This window comes from Neomonachus schauinslandi, chromosome 3 (genome assembly GCF_002201575.2).
Source record: "Neomonachus schauinslandi chromosome 3, ASM220157v2, whole genome shotgun sequence".
Classification (NCBI taxonomy): Eukaryota; Metazoa; Chordata; class Mammalia; order Carnivora; family Phocidae; genus Neomonachus; species Neomonachus schauinslandi.
Window position 1 is genome coordinate 155,805,013 of NC_058405.1, and position 17,658 is coordinate 155,822,670.

The 17,658-nt window shown below is 40.5% G+C and overlaps 2 protein-coding genes across 3 annotated transcripts; one reads left to right on the forward strand and one right to left on the reverse strand.

Annotated features, from left to right (window-relative positions):
• Window positions 1–1,223: 1,223 nt before the first annotated feature.
• On the reverse strand, window positions 1,224–13,123 carry HSPD1 (heat shock protein family D (Hsp60) member 1). Of its 2 annotated transcripts, none has more exons than XM_021702934.1 (12): window positions 13,018–13,123; window positions 11,699–11,874; window positions 10,243–10,495; window positions 8,135–8,217; window positions 7,472–7,567; window positions 6,980–7,073; window positions 6,551–6,719; window positions 4,024–4,123; window positions 3,217–3,462; window positions 2,430–2,604; window positions 1,955–2,133; window positions 1,224–1,854 (listed from the first exon to the last, which is right to left on the reverse strand). In XM_021702934.1, exons 2-12 carry the CDS (start codon window positions 11,870–11,872, stop codon window positions 1,702–1,704), a joined length of 1,722 nt encoding a protein of 573 aa, XP_021558609.1. In that variant the 5' UTR covers window positions 11,873–11,874; window positions 13,018–13,123; the 3' UTR covers window positions 1,224–1,701. The 2 variants fall into 2 exon arrangements, with proteins under 2 accessions (XP_021558609.1, XP_021558608.1); XM_021702933.1 differs by lacking the exon at window positions 13,018–13,123 and adding an exon at window positions 12,800–12,918.
• A 218-nt stretch (window positions 13,124–13,341) lies between these two features.
• On the forward strand, window positions 13,342–15,806 carry HSPE1 (heat shock protein family E (Hsp10) member 1). The gene is made up of 4 exons (XM_021702936.2): window positions 13,342–13,462; window positions 14,083–14,247; window positions 15,304–15,393; window positions 15,641–15,806. The coding sequence occupies exons 1-4, from the start codon at window positions 13,460–13,462 to the stop codon at window positions 15,689–15,691; spliced, it is 309 nt and encodes a 102-aa protein (XP_021558611.1). The 5' UTR covers window positions 13,342–13,459; the 3' UTR covers window positions 15,692–15,806.
• The last annotated feature ends 1,852 nt before the right edge of the window (window positions 15,807–17,658 follow it).

Consider the following 17,658-nt stretch of genomic DNA (forward strand, 5'->3'; position numbering starts at 1 on the left):
CCTTTCTCGAAGGTTTCTTTTGATACTGGTTTGCCTTTTGCTACTTCTATAGCCCAAACTGCATTCTAGGCACATTTTGTTCACTTAAAATGCCTTTTTTTTTTTTTTTAAAAGATTTTATTTATTTGAGAGAGAGAATGGGAGAGAGCACATGAGAGGGGGGAGGGTCAGAGGGAGAAGCAGACCCCCTGCCGAGCAGGGAGCCCGATGCGGGACTCGATCCAGGGACTCCAGGATCATGACCTGAGTCAAAGGCTCAACTGAGCCACCCAGGCGCCCTAAAATGCCTTTTATTTAGCCCCCTTTAATCTCTTGTCATTCTGTTTCTAATCCAAGCAAAGCACAGATATTTCTAGGTGCAGATTTCAAGCGACTTTGGCTTTTGATCTGTGATGGACTTTATTTTTCCTTCTAGTTCTGTCCAAGCTTTGTACACAAGAGCATTTACCTCAGTGCCTAGCTTATACCAGTCTCAAGGAAGCAGCCCCAAGGCCAAACGGAGGAGCAGACTAGGTCTTTTGGCACAGGTGAAAGCAGTATGTAACAATTATGTTATTACACAAGATCTTGTGCCTTGTAAATCTTTGTCCCCAACATGCACACATCCAGGTACTGTCATAAAAATAAGCCACATTTCCCTTGTTTCCATTTCTAATAAAGACCAAGCGCACTGAGCCAGAATCTGCTTTGAATTCTTAATAAAGGTGAAGACACTGGGCTATCATGTAAGGATGCCCTTCCCCACTATTCATTATGCTTAAATGGCACACCTCTCTCCTTTCCACTGAAGTACACTCCTACAATACAAACCCTGCCCTTCTCATCTAACAGGAATCCATTTTTTTTTCTTGTAATCTCTACACACAATGTGGGGTCAAACTCAAACCCAAGATCAAGAGAGCTCCATGCTCTTCCAAATGAGCCAGCCAGGCACCCCAGGAATCCATTTAGTATGCCGAGGCTTTAGAGCATCTCTGTACCTCCACAAGAAATGACAGATTGCCCCCTTTATGACGAGACCTCAACACATAAAATACTGTCTCCACAGCAATGAGTTGTCACCTTTAAAACCTTCCATTACCTTTGTAGTAATGTAACTGTCTTTAGCAAAGAGAAACAGGAGAGTACTACAGGTGGAATAATGTTTTACACACTTGTGCCAAACCCTACCCCTCATCTATTAGCTTTCATTTCTCTTCTACATCATGGAAAGGCTAACACAATTAATTTTAAACAAATTTTTATTACACAAAGGTTGTCACATAATTGGATTATTTCCCTACTTTGTACACAATTATTCTTACTCTCCACAGAAAGGCTGCTTCTTAACTTTTCATCTGGTGATGGCAAACACTAAAATCCTGACTTTAACAGAATAGTAGTAAAGATGCCTCAATGATTTAAGTTGAAAGCAGTACATTGGTACATGGCTCTTGCACTCAGTTATCGGGAATGTACAAATGTCTTTTTATTCAAAAATACAAAATAAATTATCTGTAGGCATGGACAATGACAACAGTAACCCATTATATGTTGTCAACTGAAACCAGTAACTGATGGTTATAGTGATTTTCTTAAACATCAGCCAGCCTTTTCTTCGGTCATTTCCTTCAACTGACTTCTCTGAAGTTATGGTTGAGGAGCACACCCTTGAGCTTCCTCTCACAGTTCCTTAATAATGGTAAAGCACTATTCTAGGAATCAGAACATGCCGCCTCCCATGCCACCTCCCATACCACCCATTCCACCCATTGCTGGGTCCTTCTCTTCTTTAGGAATTTCGGTGACTACAACTTCTGCTGTAGTTAACAGAGAGGCCACTCCAGCAGCATCCAATAAAGCAGTTCTTACAACCTGAGAAAAAAGTGTGATAAAATATTACCTTTCTTCTTAGTGAAAAAATGAACAAGACTTAAAGAGTTCTTGAATTTTTAGAAAATGGTCAACTTTTTACCTTAGTTGGATCAATGATTCCTTTTTCCACCATATTCACAAAATCTCCCAGCATAGCGTCATAACCAACTTCTGAGGAACTCTGCATAATTTTCTCAACTATCAATGATCCTTCAACACCTGCATTCTTAGCAATGGTCATTGCAGGAATTTTGAGTGTTCTCTTAATAATTTCTATACCTAAACATAACAAATTTTAGCAAATTTAGTTTCATTCTTTTGTAAAAATTACAACACAATTCTATTTGTGAGACTATTGATACAGGAAAACCCCAACTGGGAAATTCCACAGGTCAAATCATTCCCCCTGAAAGACGTGATTACATCTTTCATCTATTCTCTGATTATCAGTGCTATTCTATCTTTGTTATTCTGGAAATTGCTTTGTGATGTATTGTTCTATTTGACGGGCGGCAACAATATTCTAACAGACTAAAATGAGGCTGCAAATCAACTCATTTGTCAGGCAATTTTACCAATTTTTTGATCTTCGTTAGCTGGAGTTATTGAGTCCAGGGCTGGAATGCAGCGGAGCAGGGCACAGCCCCCTCCCAGAACAATGCCTTCTTCAACAGCAGCGCGCGTAGCATTGAGGGCGTCTGTAACTCGGTCTTTCTTTTCATTCACTTCAACATCACTTGTCCCACCAACCTAAAGATTAAAAGAATTCCAGTTAGTATGGGCTTCTCCCATTCAAGATGCTGACTGGCAAGAGTCACTAAAAAGCACTGGGTTTACTTAAAAAAAAAAAAGTAGAAAAGGTTGCCTATTTGTTAAAAGTGACTGCATGATTAAACAGCTAATAGGAAGCGCCTGGGTGGCTCAGTTGGTTAAGTGACTGCCTTTGGCTCGGGTCATGATCCTGGAGTCCCGGGATTGAGTCCCACATCGGGCTTCCTGCTCAGCGGGGAGTCTGCTTCTCCCTCTGGCCCTCCCCCCTCTCATACACTTTCTCTCAAATAAATAAATAAAATCTTAAAAAAAAAAAAAACACCAGCTAATAGGGTGAGTGCAGGGTCCCACATCAGCCCAATACCAAAGTGCTTATTAAGAAAACACTTTTTCCACATTAACACTCCTAAGTTCAATTCTGGTTTTAAGGAAGGACAGTATTCCAGCAGAGAAATTTTTATATAATATATATATAAATATAGCCATTTCCCAAAACATTTTGGTTACACAGCACTGTTAGAGAATATCACAGAAACAAAATCATTCTTGGGATCAGAACCCAAGAAGCTCATTCACAACAATGAATTTTACCTTCAACACAGCTACTCCATCTGAGAGTTTTGCCAGACGTTCATTCAACTTTTCCTTTTCATATTCACTAGTTGTGATATCTAACTGCTCAATGATTTCTTGAATACGTTTTTCAATTTGAGCCTTGTCACCTTTTCCTTTTAAGAGCATCGCATCATCTTTGGTCACAATGACCTCTCCAACTTTTCCTAAGTCGTGAGGCTGAACATCTTCGAGATTTAGCGTCAATCCTTCTTCCCCAAACACCTACACAAAAACATTTAAGAATGAACCAGTTGCAAGTTTTTCATTATACCAAGTTTATCAATAATGTATCATGCGGGTATTTTGATGAGAGAAACATCTTGTAATACTGTATTTCTTTGAAATGTGAGATTTCAAGACAACTGCTAGTCCAGATAAGACTCGATCAAGTTTTCCACTACATTTTCCACTTCACTTAATCCTCAATATTAATTAGCTTTATTTGAGAAAAGTAAAACTCAACTTCTCCAAGGGTCACTTTTGGTGGACCCGGGACTAGGCCTTATACTTAAACTCTTAAGTTCTATGTCTTTTCTACTGTATTCTTGAAAACAGATTGGTCAAATAACCCTATTCTGGGGCTAGATTCATGGCAAGTTAGAGAAGGGACCTTAGCACTATTTAATCGAAGCTTCACCTCGCAGACACCTAACAGAAACACAGAGTAAGTAAAAAGTTGAGATAGTAATATCTGACATATCTTGACAATAAAATCTACCTATAAATTTTAGGCCCGGAAGTATAAAAGATTGAGTAAACCAATATCACATATATTTTACTTACTGCACCACCAGTAGCAATAGCCATGTCTTTAAGCTGGTTCTTTCTATTGTCACCAAAACCTGGAGCTTTGACTGCCACAACCTGAAGACCAACTTTTAGCCTGTTAAGAACAGTTATTAGTAAGAATGAGATTTAAATCTAATAAAAATGCTTGTCTAGTTCTTAAGTACTAAGATTACTTAGGAAACCACTTTTTTTTTTTTTTAAGATTTTATTTATTTTTTTGAGAATAAGAGAGAGCATGAAGGGGGAGGCAAAGAGGGAGAGGGAGAAGCAGGCTCCTGGCTGAGCAGGGAGCCCAATGTGGGGCTAAATCCCAGGACCCAGGGACTATGATGTGAGCCAAAGGCAGACATATCAACGGACTGAGCCACCCAGGCACCCCTGGAAACCACTTTTTACAATTTTTTGCTTCCTAACAACTTTTGGTCAGACAAGATGAGCAACTTCCCATTCATCCATATTTGCCAATATCCAATTACCTTCTTCACTAACTGTTGACCTTACTTTCCAGTTAAACTGAACCCAGGAACATAAATGTTAATGTAAGCAAAAAACTTTTAAGTTAAATACAGTAATAACCATTTTATAGATTGTGAAAATCAGAACAATTACTAATTATTAAATGTGGGGGATCTAATAAGCATTTATCCCTATGGGTTCTATTTAGTATTAGATCAAGTTACTACTGAAGTTTGAGCAAGTAGTGTTCTTAATTCAGTTCCTTTATAAATGTAAGAAGCTGATAATAACATTAAGGTCACATGCAATTTTATTAGGTAATGAATACCTAGAATATACAAAGACATGTCCACTCAAGACTAGATTGTGAAAGAGAAGGAGGGGGCACCTGGGTGGCTCAGTCAGTTAAGCGTTTGCCTTTGGCTCAAGTCATGATCCCAGGATCCTGGGATCAAGCCCCGCATCGGGCTCCCTGCTCAGCGGGGAACCAGCTTCTCCCTCTCCTCCCTTCTCGTTCTCTCTCTCTAATAAAATCTTAAAAAAAAAAAAGAGAAGGAGTATTTATTTTTTTAAAGATTTTAGTTATTTATTTGACAGAGAGACAGTGAGAGAGGGAACACAAGCAGGGGGAGTGGGAGAGGGAGAAGCAGGCTTCCCACAGAGCAGGGAGCTCAATGTGGCGCTTAATCCCAGGACCCCGGGATCATGACCTGAGCTGAAGGCAGATGCTTAACAACTGAGCCACACAGGCGCCCCAAGGAGTATTTAAAATTCAAGACAAAGTGGGTCTATTAAAAGCCAAATAAAAATCAGAGGGATAAACTCTGATAGTATGCCAAATAAATCAGCCATCCAATATTACAGATACCAGTAAAATGGCTCAATGAAACTCTATTGGTCTGTAGGTCTACGTTTGTTTTTTATTTTGGCTTCAAATCCCACAATCTCATAAGGTTTTTCATAACCCAAAAAGCAAATCCAAGCTAACAAACATTCCAGGATGAAATGAAATTGGAAAGTATTTTTTTTTAATAAATATTTTATTTATTTATTTGAAAGAGAGAACACAACCAAGGGGAGAGACAGCAGGAGAGGGAGAAGCAGACTCCCCGCTGAGCAGGGAGCCCAACATGGGGCTTGATCCCAGACCCCGGGATCATGACCTGAATTAAAGGCAGACACTTAACCATCTGAGTCACCTCAATTCTAAAAGTAGGAAGAATATGTACTTTAATAATGCCCTAATACTCTTTTTAAGCCTTTTTTAAAATTTAAGTGATCTCCACACCCCACTGGGACTCGAACTCAACCTGAGATCAAGAGTCACATGCTCTTCTGACTGAGCCAACTAGGCACCCCAATAATGCCCTAGAATTCTGTTTATAACATTAACTACCTATCTTAAAGTCAAAAGTAATACATTATAGATTAAGAAAGTGAATAGACCTCAATTTATCTTAGACTATCAATTTCTCTATTTCAGATCATTAATTAAAAAAATTTTTTTAATAGATTATTTAACATAATGACAAATAAACTTTGATCTAGAATTAAAAAAACAGGTGCCTGGGTGGCTCAGTCGGTTAAGCATCTGCCTTCAGCTCAGCAGGGAGCCTGCTTCTTCCTCTGCCTGCTTTTCCCCCCTGCTTGCGTGCGCTCTGACAAATAAATAAAATCTTAAAATAAGATAAAAATAAAATAGAAAAAATATTTTAACTTACTTCTTCCCATGCAAAATTAATCGTGAGAATATTTCTCCAGAAAAAAAAGTCATTTCTTCAAAACAACTGTAAACATTTATAATAAAAAATAGACACCACATACAAAAGTAGGCTATCTTATGAAAAAGTCACACAAAATATTAAGGGCTTTCAAATAGAACCCATTCAAAAAGAAAGACCCTTTGTAACTGGACCAAGAGTTTATGAAGCACACCTATATTACACACAACGCTAGATACTAACACAAGTGGTTCAATGTGGGGGTACATAATGGAGATTTCAAACATCAAAATAAAAAACTGCTTTTCATTTGGAAATGTAAACCAAATACCATGGCCTATTACCTATTCAAAACGAGTGTACTCAGAGCTTCTCCATCAACATCTTCAGCAATTATGACCAAGGGCTTACGGTGAGCATTGGCAATTTCAAGAGCGGGTACAATGGACTGGACACTAGAAATTTTCTTTTCACTCAAAAGAACATAGGCATCTTGGAATTCACATTTCTGACCTGCAAAAACAAGGAACATTTCAAAACTTAAAAAACTAACAATATTCTGAAAACAGCTGTAATTTATTTAAATGAAAAAGCTATAAACCATAGTTTGAGTACATTTCAAGTGACTAATGAGTTCATGTTTTCCCTTTCATTTCTCATTTACATAACTTTTGGAATATATAATTTTTTTCTCTTAGAGATATGACCTGATAAATGCTTACAGTCTGACACATGGCAAGCTGTATTTTTTTTTAATTTCATTGACTTCTTACCTTTTGATGTATTAATAAAGTATGGAGAAATATAACCTCGATCAAACTTCATGCCTTCAATAATTTCTAATTCATCATTTAGTGTTTTTCCATCCTATAAAAAAATTAATTAGTTACATGAATTTCATTAAAGAAACACAAAAAATTATAATGATAGACCAGATTAAGAGACCCCACTGATCACGAGGGATCCAAGCCCCTAAGTATGCAAATGCTCTAGGGCATCCAACTCCCAATTCTGCAAAAATTTCCAAAATGCATATTTGAATTTTTACATCTAGAAGACAGTATCATTTAAGTTAGAACGCGTTCATTCCTGACAGCAAAGGCTAAAAATTCACACAAAACGCTGTTAATTACTCTAGTGTACATAAATGCTAACGTTATGCATAAAGGAATCAAATATATGAAACATACAGTTTAAATTTTTGTATTTAAAAACTGTTTTGATCATCAGACAACTCATTCCAAGCTATTATTAAAAACACTTGCCTTTACTGTGATGACACCCTTTCTTCCAACCTTTTTCATTGCATCGGAAATGATGTTGCCAATTTCTTTGTCTCCATTTGCAGAAATCGTAGCAACCTACAACAATCAAGTCACTCTTCCAAGTTAAAAAGATAAGGCCTGCATCCCCAATCAGCTCCCCTCCGTTTCCTAGTAACTTCCAAAGTGATACATGGGGGCAGGGGGTGGGGTGGGGGTGTGGGAGGAGGAATATGGACAAGGATGATATGGTCTAATAGTTCTAAGCAAGTGTTGGTTCTGTTTTCAGTTATTTTTAAATTCATCATTTGGCTACATTGTTATTAAAAGATATGAAATAAACACAACTATTCTTTTTTAAAAAGGGAGGCTTCACCACCTGGAAAAAGTGGCAATATTCTAACATAACAAAAAATTATGCACCTTTTGACAAATGGCTGAAGAACATTTTCTATAACAAACAAATGAGTTTTACTCACAGCCACGTAGAACTAAAGTGACAGCCCACTAAGACTCTAGTTACGGTCACTGCATTATTTTCAAACGTTTTGTAGCAGTAAGAAGAAATGTGTTCAATGTTAGTGACTGGCTGGTATCATTATTCTGACACTGGTATGTGATTATGAAATAAAATCACGTTTATCATAAAATATGAAAAATCCTTACCTGAGCAATTTCTTCAGGGGTTGTCACAGGTTTAGACTGCTTCTTAAGTTCAGCAATTACAGCATCAACAGCTAACATCACACCTGATTAAGAATAAATGCCATTACAATGCTTATTCTCTCATGGTTCCTCGTCAAGTAAAAATTTCAATTCATGTTAAATGTTTTAATGTGTTAATAAGCCTATACAATGTTTCTGTGCCAGCACTTTTCTTAATCTCATGGAGTTGAATGGCATGCACTGAAACAGGAACTTTAATAAATGAAGACTCACAGAACAAAATTATTTTGAAAACTGGACTAAGGGAAAAAAACTGTATGATTTCAAGAATCTCACCATTCAACTCATTCTGTATAACCTATTCCCAATCCAATCATGTTGCATGTTTCCAACAGGGTCACCCAATACTTCCCTCAATTGAATGACACAATTATGCCCCTACAGGTTTTAATTATCCGAAATTTCCTCATTTAATATGTAATTATAAGCAAAATATTTGTTCTAACAGTCAACAGCATCACAACATGGATTTAGGATCACCCAATTTTGTTCAGTCGGGATAGTGCTGGCTCTTCCCTTATTTTGAGAAATGTAACTTCAAGAAAAAAATCCAAAAAAAGGCATGTAGTAACAATCATTTCTTTGGAGAAGTAATCTTAATAACCTCAATTAATACTTGTCCATGATTTACACTCAGACTGCTTCCCCCCCCCCAGAAGGAAGAGAGAGCAGGGGGGAGGGGCAGGCAGAGAGGGAGAGAGAATCTCAAGCAGGCTCCATGCCCAGCACAGAGCCTGATGTGGGGCTTACCCTGAGATCATGAGCAGAAATCAAGAGTCAGACGCTTAACGGACTGAGCCACCCAGGTGCCCCTCAAACTGCTTTTTAAATGTAACATTCATTTGGACCTCAAACATGGAAATAGATGGAATGCTGATACATCAGTGTGCTGGGATGCCAATTCTGACAAAACTTGTTAATAGCATCCCCCTTTACTCTCAAGTCTCCTAATATAAACAATAATATAGCCTAGAGATAAGCAGCAATTACATTTTCAAGATAGAAAAACCAAGTTTGACTACATAGCTAAAAAAAAAAAAAAAATGGCAGTGACAGGACTTAAGTCTATATCACTATGGAGCTCATGCTGAGGAGCAGATCTTTAAATTGTGGCCTAGTTCCCCAAAGAAAGCAATAATAAACAAAATGAAGACCACTAATGTACTATGTGCTCTTAAGAGGTAAAAACAAACAAAACCCCCTGCTTTTCTATATATATTAAAAAAACTTGATTATCCTAGGGCGCCTGGGTGGCTCAGTTGGTTAAGCGACTGCCTTCGGCTCAGGTCATGATCCTGGAGTCCCTGGATCGAGTCCCGCATCGGGCTCCCTGCTCGGCAGGGAGTCTGCTTCTCCCTCTGACCCTCCCCCTCTCATGTACTCGCTCTCTCATTCTCTCTCTCTCAAATAAATAAATATCTTTTTTTTTTTTTTTTTTTTTTTTTAAAGATTTTTTTTTTTTATTTGAGACAGAGAGAATGAGATACAGAGAGCATGAGAGGGAGGAGGGTCAGAGGGAGAAGCAGACTCCCCGCCGAGCAGGGAGCCCGATGCGGGACTCGATCCAGGGACTCCAGGATCATGACCTGAGCCGAAGGCAGTCGCTTAACCAACTGAGCCACCCAGGCGCCCTAAATAAATATCTTTAAAAAAAAAAATTTGATTATCCTGAGTGACTTCGTTTAGCCCTACTTTGTAATATATCAAAACTGTATAATCTCTCCATGTGCTAATCCCCAAAAGTTTACTATTTTCAAGGTACACAGTACATGCTGTATCTTTCAATAAACTTCCCTTACGTGCTGGGGGGGGAAGGGGGTTGGGGGCTCAAGACACGGAGGAGAGAAGGACAAGGAATGTCTTAGTTATATTTCCCTCCTTAACACCTAGCATAGGACACACTACATAAGCCAGGCATCCAATCACTTTCTGCTGAAGGAAAACTCAGGTTTTTTTTGTTTTTTGTTTTTTTGAGTGAGAGGAGAAACAAGAATCAACTTTTTAAGACACTTCGAAACACTGTGGTGACAATGAAGAGACGTTCCTACCTCTTCTGATTTCCACAGGATTAGCACCTTTGCTAATCTTCTCGAAGCCCTCCTTGGCAATAGAGCGTGCCAAGACAGTAGCAGTCGTGGTGCCATCCCCAGCCTCTTCATTTGTGTTATTGGCGACATCTTGAACAAGTTTAGCGCCAATATTTTTATATTTATCTTTTAAGTCAATTGACTTTGCTACGGTCACACCATCTTTTGTTACTTTGGGACTTCCCCAACTCTGTTCAATAATCACTGTTCTTCCCTATAATTAGAGAAAAAAAAAATGTGACAGAACGTAAGTGCTATTTAGCTTAAAACACAATGAGCAGTTTTGAATAACAGGATAATTACTTGGAAGTCCCAACACAAATTGTCAACTTTTATTAGATCTGCAGCATGAATCTCAAAGGCAAATTCATCAGTGTTCTTAGCTTATAGACAAAATGACCTCTTCTGCCAAGTGCTTAACTTTGCAAGAGATTTTATGATAGATAAAAATCCTAGAGACTACAAGATGTCATCTCATTAAAAAAACAAAACCAAAAAAACCCCCCACCCCCCCCCCCCCAAATAAACCAAAACAATCTGGTAGATCCTAATAAAATTCCTGAATATTCTTCACATAATTTATAGTTTTGTCCGGTACCTGCTATCTTTGAAAGTAATGTGAAAACTTACTTTTAAGCTGGCTTTAAAATTTAGCTACTAAAATACCAACAGCAAGGCAAGTACAAGTCACTCTTCCAGGGAGGGCTGCTTCAATGTTAAATCTCAATCATGGTGCAAATAGTACTGGCAGCTTCTGGATTTGAACCAAAGCTGCTACTTGTGAGGCATGCCATATTTTATACAGTATATATCAAACCTTTGACACTGGAACTATCAGCCTGAAATCAAGCATCACTCCACTGTGCATCACCTTCAAAGGCCTTCTCAAATTATGTTACCCCTCACTCACCACCTCTTCACCTTAAATGAGACTTAAAATTCTAAATGTGCTTTGGAACAGAATGGACAACATAAAAACACTAAGTAAAACTAGCACCTACAAGCACATGCTTTAAGTACTACATACTAAATTACATACTTCCATCAATGGTACGAACTACTGGGAAAAAAATCTAAAATTTAGGCAAGCAAGAATAAGTCTACCTTCCATTAATTCTACCTTCCCTTTGCGAATCCACTTTGATCTGTGAGTTACCACTCTGTTACATCATACATTATAGGAAAGAAAGTTCCGCAAATTTTAAAGAAACAATTTAAGTTTTAAGACCATTGTATCTAAGTAAAAGAAAAAAAAGATTAAGCAGTAATTGGGAACTCTTATGGGTATATTGAGGTTTCTCAACAATGGATACTGAAGTACTTACTATTCAGTAGCTCCGTGTGACTATATGGTATCATTAAAATATTATTCCTTAATTCACAATACTATAAATTACAACAAAATAAAAACAGATACCTTTGGCCCCATAGTAACGGCTACAGCATCGGCTAAAAGGTCTACACCTTGAAGCATTAAGGCTCGGGCATCCGCACCAAATTTTACGTCTTTGGCATAGGCCCGAGTGAGATGAGGAGCCAGTGCTCTGGACACTGGCCTAATTTGGCGAAGGACTGCGGGTAATCGAAGCATTTCTGTGGAGACGGGGAGGGGGGAATCAAATTAGCAGTACATCAATACTAGCAGTACCCCTGTGTATTACAGCAAACATGACATCTATACACCACAATAGAACAAGAAATGTTAGATGTAAGTTGGATTGACCTCTGCCAGTCACTACACCCAAGCCATGGAAACACAGGTTCAGAATACCAGCTACCTGCGTTAAGTCCCCACGTGAGGCCGTCCCCGCGCCTAACCGAGAGCAATAGCACAAAGCACACACCATCTCCTTCCCCAAGGCCACCTACCCCAGCCGCTAAAAACGAGTTAATCTTTCACCGCTAAAATACCCTTAAGAGCAAATCCATTCCAAATGTCCTCCTGAAAAACCAAGTCTGCAGGAAAGGAGTGGTCTATAAACTAGAGCGACCAAGGGAGAAAAAACATTTCTGACGATGCAAAAATCCGCTTAGCAAGATGTGTCTTCATGTATCCACTCGGGGCTACCGTATCAGAGCAGCCCGCAAGGCCGCGAGGCTGGGGGCTCTGGCCCCCCCCCCCCCCACGTGTCTTTCCATTAGGACGCCCTCAGCAAGGTCAAGGGTGGAGAGCTGTCCAGGGGGCCAAAGACGGCTGCGACGACCCTGCCCGGCACTCTGCAGTCGACCAAGACAGGGCTGCAACGGAAAACCCACGTGAATACACTCCCCCGATTCCACACGAACTCCCGGGCAAATCCTCCCTCCTGCGCCCTGCCCAGGCGAGCAATCCACGGCGCACGTGATGGGCACCGACATGGACCCGTGAGGCCTGGCCCGGTGGCCCAGGCCTGCGGCGCCGTAGAAAAACCCTGGCTCTCGCCTCCCGGCCCAACGAGGCAAGACCGCAGGGAGTGGGGAAAAGGCCGGCTCAGGGATCCCGGGCGCCTGGAGCTGGCGGCGCGGGGCGGCCGTGTACCTGTGGGGCAGCGGCAGAGCGTACAGACCGTGAAGCAGGCCGTCGGAGGCGAGTGAGGGACAGAGTGCACAGCGCACACGGCAAAGAGCCCGTGTCCCCTCCCTCCGCCGCTTTCCCCCCGCCCCGCGCCACCGCGTGCGCGGGCGGCTCCCACCCCTTCCAGTCCGCCGGGGCCCGGCAATCGGCACGCTCCATGCGCCAGCTCCGCCCCTCCCTACCCGAGCAGTGCCAGGCCAGCGGGCTCAGCCCCCTCCAGGCCGGCTTAGGCTAGTTCCCGGGTTGTACTCGGTTCCAGAACTTTCCGGGAAGCGCCGCGCTCTCTGTGGGTCAAGGTTCAAAACGCGTCATTTCCGGGAGAGGGGCGAAGAGCTAGGACTTTCACCTCGGCGGGCGGCCTAGAAAAGCCTAGAAAGAACTCCTCTTTTCTTCCGCCTCCGCGTACTCGCGTCAGTAGCCGACGCACAAACCTCGGGACGAATCGCAGCGCGCGCTAGTGCGGCCACCCACTTTTGCGGGGAGGAGCGGGGGGGGGGCGGGAGCGAGCGCGCGTGCGCGCTGGGCGGTCTTTTCCCACGTTCACGTGGCCCGAGGGTCGTACTGCGGCTCTCCTTGCAGAGGCGGCAGCTCCAGAGCAGAGAACGAACTGCGGCGGTCGGCGTCATGGTGAGTCCCGCATGGGCTGGAGGCCGGAGAGCCCGGAGAGCCCGGCTCTGCTTGAAGCCCATGGGCAGCCGGGCGCTTCTCTTTGGGCCTACCTGAAGGGTAGGGGTCATTGAGTGACCCGCGCCTGCAACAGTCCTGGAGAGGCCGGGGCCCACGGACCCTTTTCTCCGCCAAGGGCTCTGCACGCGTGTGGCCCGCACGCCTGTGGACCTGGGGGCTGGAACCCCGACGCACGCGCCGCGGCGAACCCGGGTCTCCTGTGAGGCTTTTGTGGGTGTGTAATATCTTGAAAAGCGTGGCTCCAGGCGCAGGGGTTCACTGTTTTTGCTGAAAATTTCCAGAGAAATTTGAGGAAGGAAAATATTTGACCTTGAAATAAACTAAGGTTGTCCTTAATGCTCGTCTGATTGCTGACCAGAGGAGCCAACAACGACCCCTAACATATACGGAATGGGAAATTAAACTCAGAACGTAGAGCAAAACATTCAAGTAGTTTTCTTGAATGAATAATCTTGAGTTTTGGCGTTGATTTTGAAAGCCACACGTGCTTTTTGATGTGTAACGCTTATAAAGTAATCCCATAACTTTTTGTTTCAAATTTAACATTTCTCTTTTTACAGGCAGGGCAGGCGTTTAGAAAGTTTCTTCCCCTCTTTGACCGAGTTTTAGTTGAAAGGAGCGCAGCTGAAACTGTAACCAAAGGAGGTATTATGCTTCCTGAAAAATCTCAAGGAAAAGTGTTGCAAGCAACAGTAGTAGCTGTTGGATCGGGCTCTAAAGGAAAGGTAAATGGGGCTAAGGTGGAACTATTTTAATGTGAAGTGGAGGGGGAAAAAAATCGTTGGTGATTATTAAAAGTTAAATAGCTTTGTGTTATCTTCAGGATCATTTCCTAATTCAGTCACGTCTAATCTCTCTTTTCAACGAAAATGACTGTAGAATGAAGTTGCTTATTTTGTGTGATGGAGAGTTCCAGAGTATTAAAATGAGTAACCATTTGGTAGTCTAGTATGACCAGCGTTTTCTTCAAATTCTAATTTTTTGAAAAAACAAATAATGCTTACGGGTGATCCATGGGTGCTTTTACGAGTTGAGGGGAAATTTAAACTATAGATTTAACCTCTAGCACTAATTGCCCTAATCTTTCAACCATTTTTGGCCTTAGTTGGAATACTACTGAAAGGAATAGGTTGGACCTAGCCTTAGAGGCATTCTCCAATTGATTAGACCTCAGATTTGAAAGTCAGCCAGAATACATAATAAATGCCTTTGGAGTCAAATACATTAATTGCATTGTTCCAGTTGCCTGTAAGAAAGAAAGTTCTAGCAAGGAGCTATCCTGGAGTCAGAATAGGAAGGCTTAGGGGAGGGGGCATTATGCTGCAGTCTCTCTCCTTAAATCTGCACTTTGATTGAAAGGAAATTGAATCATGAAAGAAGTATATGTTCCAAATTCTGTAAATACCTGTTGAATTTTTGTGTATTAGAAGAAGTTAAACTTGACTACTATAATCTGGTTTTTAAAACTGATTGATTTCACGTAGTCTGGAGGTTATGTTAATATTTAACAATGAAAAAGTTAGCTTAAGTTAGCTTCACCATTATAACTGAACTTTACTCTGAAATTAGGTTTTAGTTGAAGCCTCCATGTATGCATTGTTTCAGAGTAATTCTACAGTGATATTTTTGAGCGAAGAACTGTGATTATAGTGTAAATCATATCACTTGGTCACCAAATCCTTTTTTAACAGTTGATTTGAATGAGCATATTTAATTAATAAAAGGTGTAAATATTTGGTGAATTAGGTGTTTTGCTGATAAATATCCTTATTTTTTTTAAGGGTGGAGAGATTCAACCAGTTAGTGTGAAAGTTGGAGATAAAGTTCTTCTCCCAGAATATGGAGGCACCAAAGTAGTTCTAGATGACAAGGTGTGTAAACTTATTATTTCTTAAAAGTTAAAATATTTGTGGGACTCAGTTAAGCGGCTGCCTTCAGCTCAGATGGTGATCCCAGGGTACTGGAATTGAGTCCCACATTGGGCTCCCTGCTCAGTGGGGAGCCTGCTTCTCTGCCACTCCCCTGCTCGTGTTCTCTTTCTCTGTCAAATAAATAAAATCTTTAAAAAGTTAAATATTTATTACTAGTTTTCTTAACTAATGGCTTCTCTATTTGCAGGATTATTTCTTATTTAGAGATGGTGACATTCTCGGAAAGTATGTGGACTGAAATCATTATTAAAATGGCATGAAGTGAAGCTGCCCATTCCAGTGAAGTTGTGAAATCTTTCATCATGTAAATAATTTTCATGTCTCTCTTTTATAATAAACTAATGGTATCCAAACTAATGATATCCAGTGTCTCCAAAATTTAGTTTTAGTGTACTGATAAAAACATCAGCAAATAAAAATGCATAAATGAGTGGTTAATCTTTATTTGGTGATTTAAGATGGTTTTAGGGTTCTCCAGTGGTTTTTTTTTTTTTTTTTTAAGTAACCTGCAGAGAATTCTGGGAAACAGGCTTTCCAATCTTCACATTGAATTTAGCTTTATTGCACAGATTATTGATGCTGATACAAAGCCATGGATTTACACTTATATTTTTAAAAGCAGTATTTTAACCTCATGTATAACAAGCTTATATTGAAGTATAGTTCTTCATTTGTGGAATCTAGTGTTAAATATCTTGTTTCGTAAGTATTTAGAAAAACTTAGTGAAGTTGCCCAGTTTTTAATACTTGATACTACTAAATAATTTACTTTGAAAAAAATCCGTGGAAGGTTTAATAGCTACCACTGGTTGAATGCCTTTTATATGCCAGGTACTGTGTGCTAGTGATTACAGCTAACACCTCAGGAGCATTTTCTATCCACTGGCTACTGTTGTGGGTTCTTGGTGCATATCACTTGCCTTAATCTTTCAGCAACCCTCTGGGGTACAGTCATTCTCATCTTACGAATGAGGAAGGTAAGGCACACACAGACAAACACACCACACACACGTTGAGTAATAATCAAGCACAGTAGGAAGTGGCAAAGGCAGATTTGGCAGTCCACCTCCAGATGCTGCTAAAACTTCGTCTGTGGTTACTTTGTCAGATAATTCTAAGCATTTGACACACATTATTTCAATCCTGGTTGATAACCACTGCGATCAGGGATGGGTAGTACCTGAGTGGTAATTATTGGTATCTAGTTCATAATTTGTTGAATTTAACAAATAGGAAACGGAGTTAGAGCTGGACAAATAGCTTGATTTAGCTATAGCAGCTAGAGAGAGAAGGTTTGGACCCAAACAGTCCTATACCAGACTTGATTACCAACCCCTAAACTGCCTCAGACCAGCTATTCTTGGTCAAATTTTCTAGTTTTGGTTACCTACAAATCAGTCTGGTGATCATGTCTTTTAGAATGTGCCCTGTATTTGTCTTATGGAATTGAAATCTAAATGAAATTGTAAATGGTGGGCACCTGAGTGGCTCAGTTAAGCATCTGCCTTTGGCTCAGGTCATGATCCCAGGGTCCCAGGATTGAGCCCCACATCAGGCTCCCTGCTCAGTAAGGAGCCTGCTTCTCCCTCTCTGCTGCTCCCCCTGCTGTGCTCTCTCAAAATCTTGAAAAAATTGTAAATGGCACGGAGTAAGTCTCAACTTTCGGTCATGTCTTCGTCAGTAAAGTGTGTATTTACGTTAATGTGTTGGTGCCATTTGGTATACTAAGGATTAATCTTTGTTATCCTCAGTTACAAGAATTATTAAAAGTTTAATTTACAGCACCCTAGTGGGTCATCAGTTTCCTATTGTCCCTGAAGGACAGCTAGATAATCTGTTTTGCTCTTTATAACCTTGTCAAGCATGGATTTCCCTGTTTTACCAATGAGAAAACTGACTCAATAGAGATGAGGAAACTTCTTCAAGGCTCCATGGCTGGTAAATTGTAGTTAGGCAACCAGTGCAGAGGCCATGTTCCCCAATTCTGTTTTTCAAACACCCAAGCAAATGAGTTTGAGATAAGGCAATAGTTTCCAAACCTTGGATCGTCCAAGTATGTTTAAAATTTCAGGACTCCATTTATAATCTCCTAAATAAGAAGGATGGGGGATTTTTGTTTGTTTTGGTACCATAGAAGTAGTCCCATGATGCTTGTCTAGCAGAATTTCTAAAGAAGTAATTTTAGATTGTGAGATTATATGGGAA

What these genes read in the sequence shown, in the direction of transcription:
- HSPD1 (XM_021702934.1), bottom strand. Translation starts at nt 11,872, where the DNA reads ATGCTTCGATTACCCGCAGTCCTTCGCCAAATTAGGCCAGTGTCCAGA. An exon ending in AGTACACTCGTTTTGAATAG is followed by an intron (nt 4,124 to 6,550) that starts GTAATAGGCCAT and finishes TGTTCTTAACAG; the next exon opens with GCTAAAAGTTGGTCTTCAGG. An exon ending in ATGGAGTAGCTGTGTTGAAG is followed by an intron (nt 2,605 to 3,216) that starts GTAAAATTCATT and finishes TTTAATCTTTAG; the next exon opens with GTTGGTGGGACAAGTGATGT.
- HSPE1 (XM_021702936.2), top strand. An exon ending in GATCGGGCTCTAAAGGAAAG is followed by an intron (nt 14,248 to 15,303) that starts GTAAATGGGGCT and finishes ATTTTTTTTAAG; the next exon opens with GGTGGAGAGATTCAACCAGT. An exon ending in AAGTAGTTCTAGATGACAAG is followed by an intron (nt 15,394 to 15,640) that starts GTGTGTAAACTT and finishes CTCTATTTGCAG; the next exon opens with GATTATTTCTTATTTAGAGA.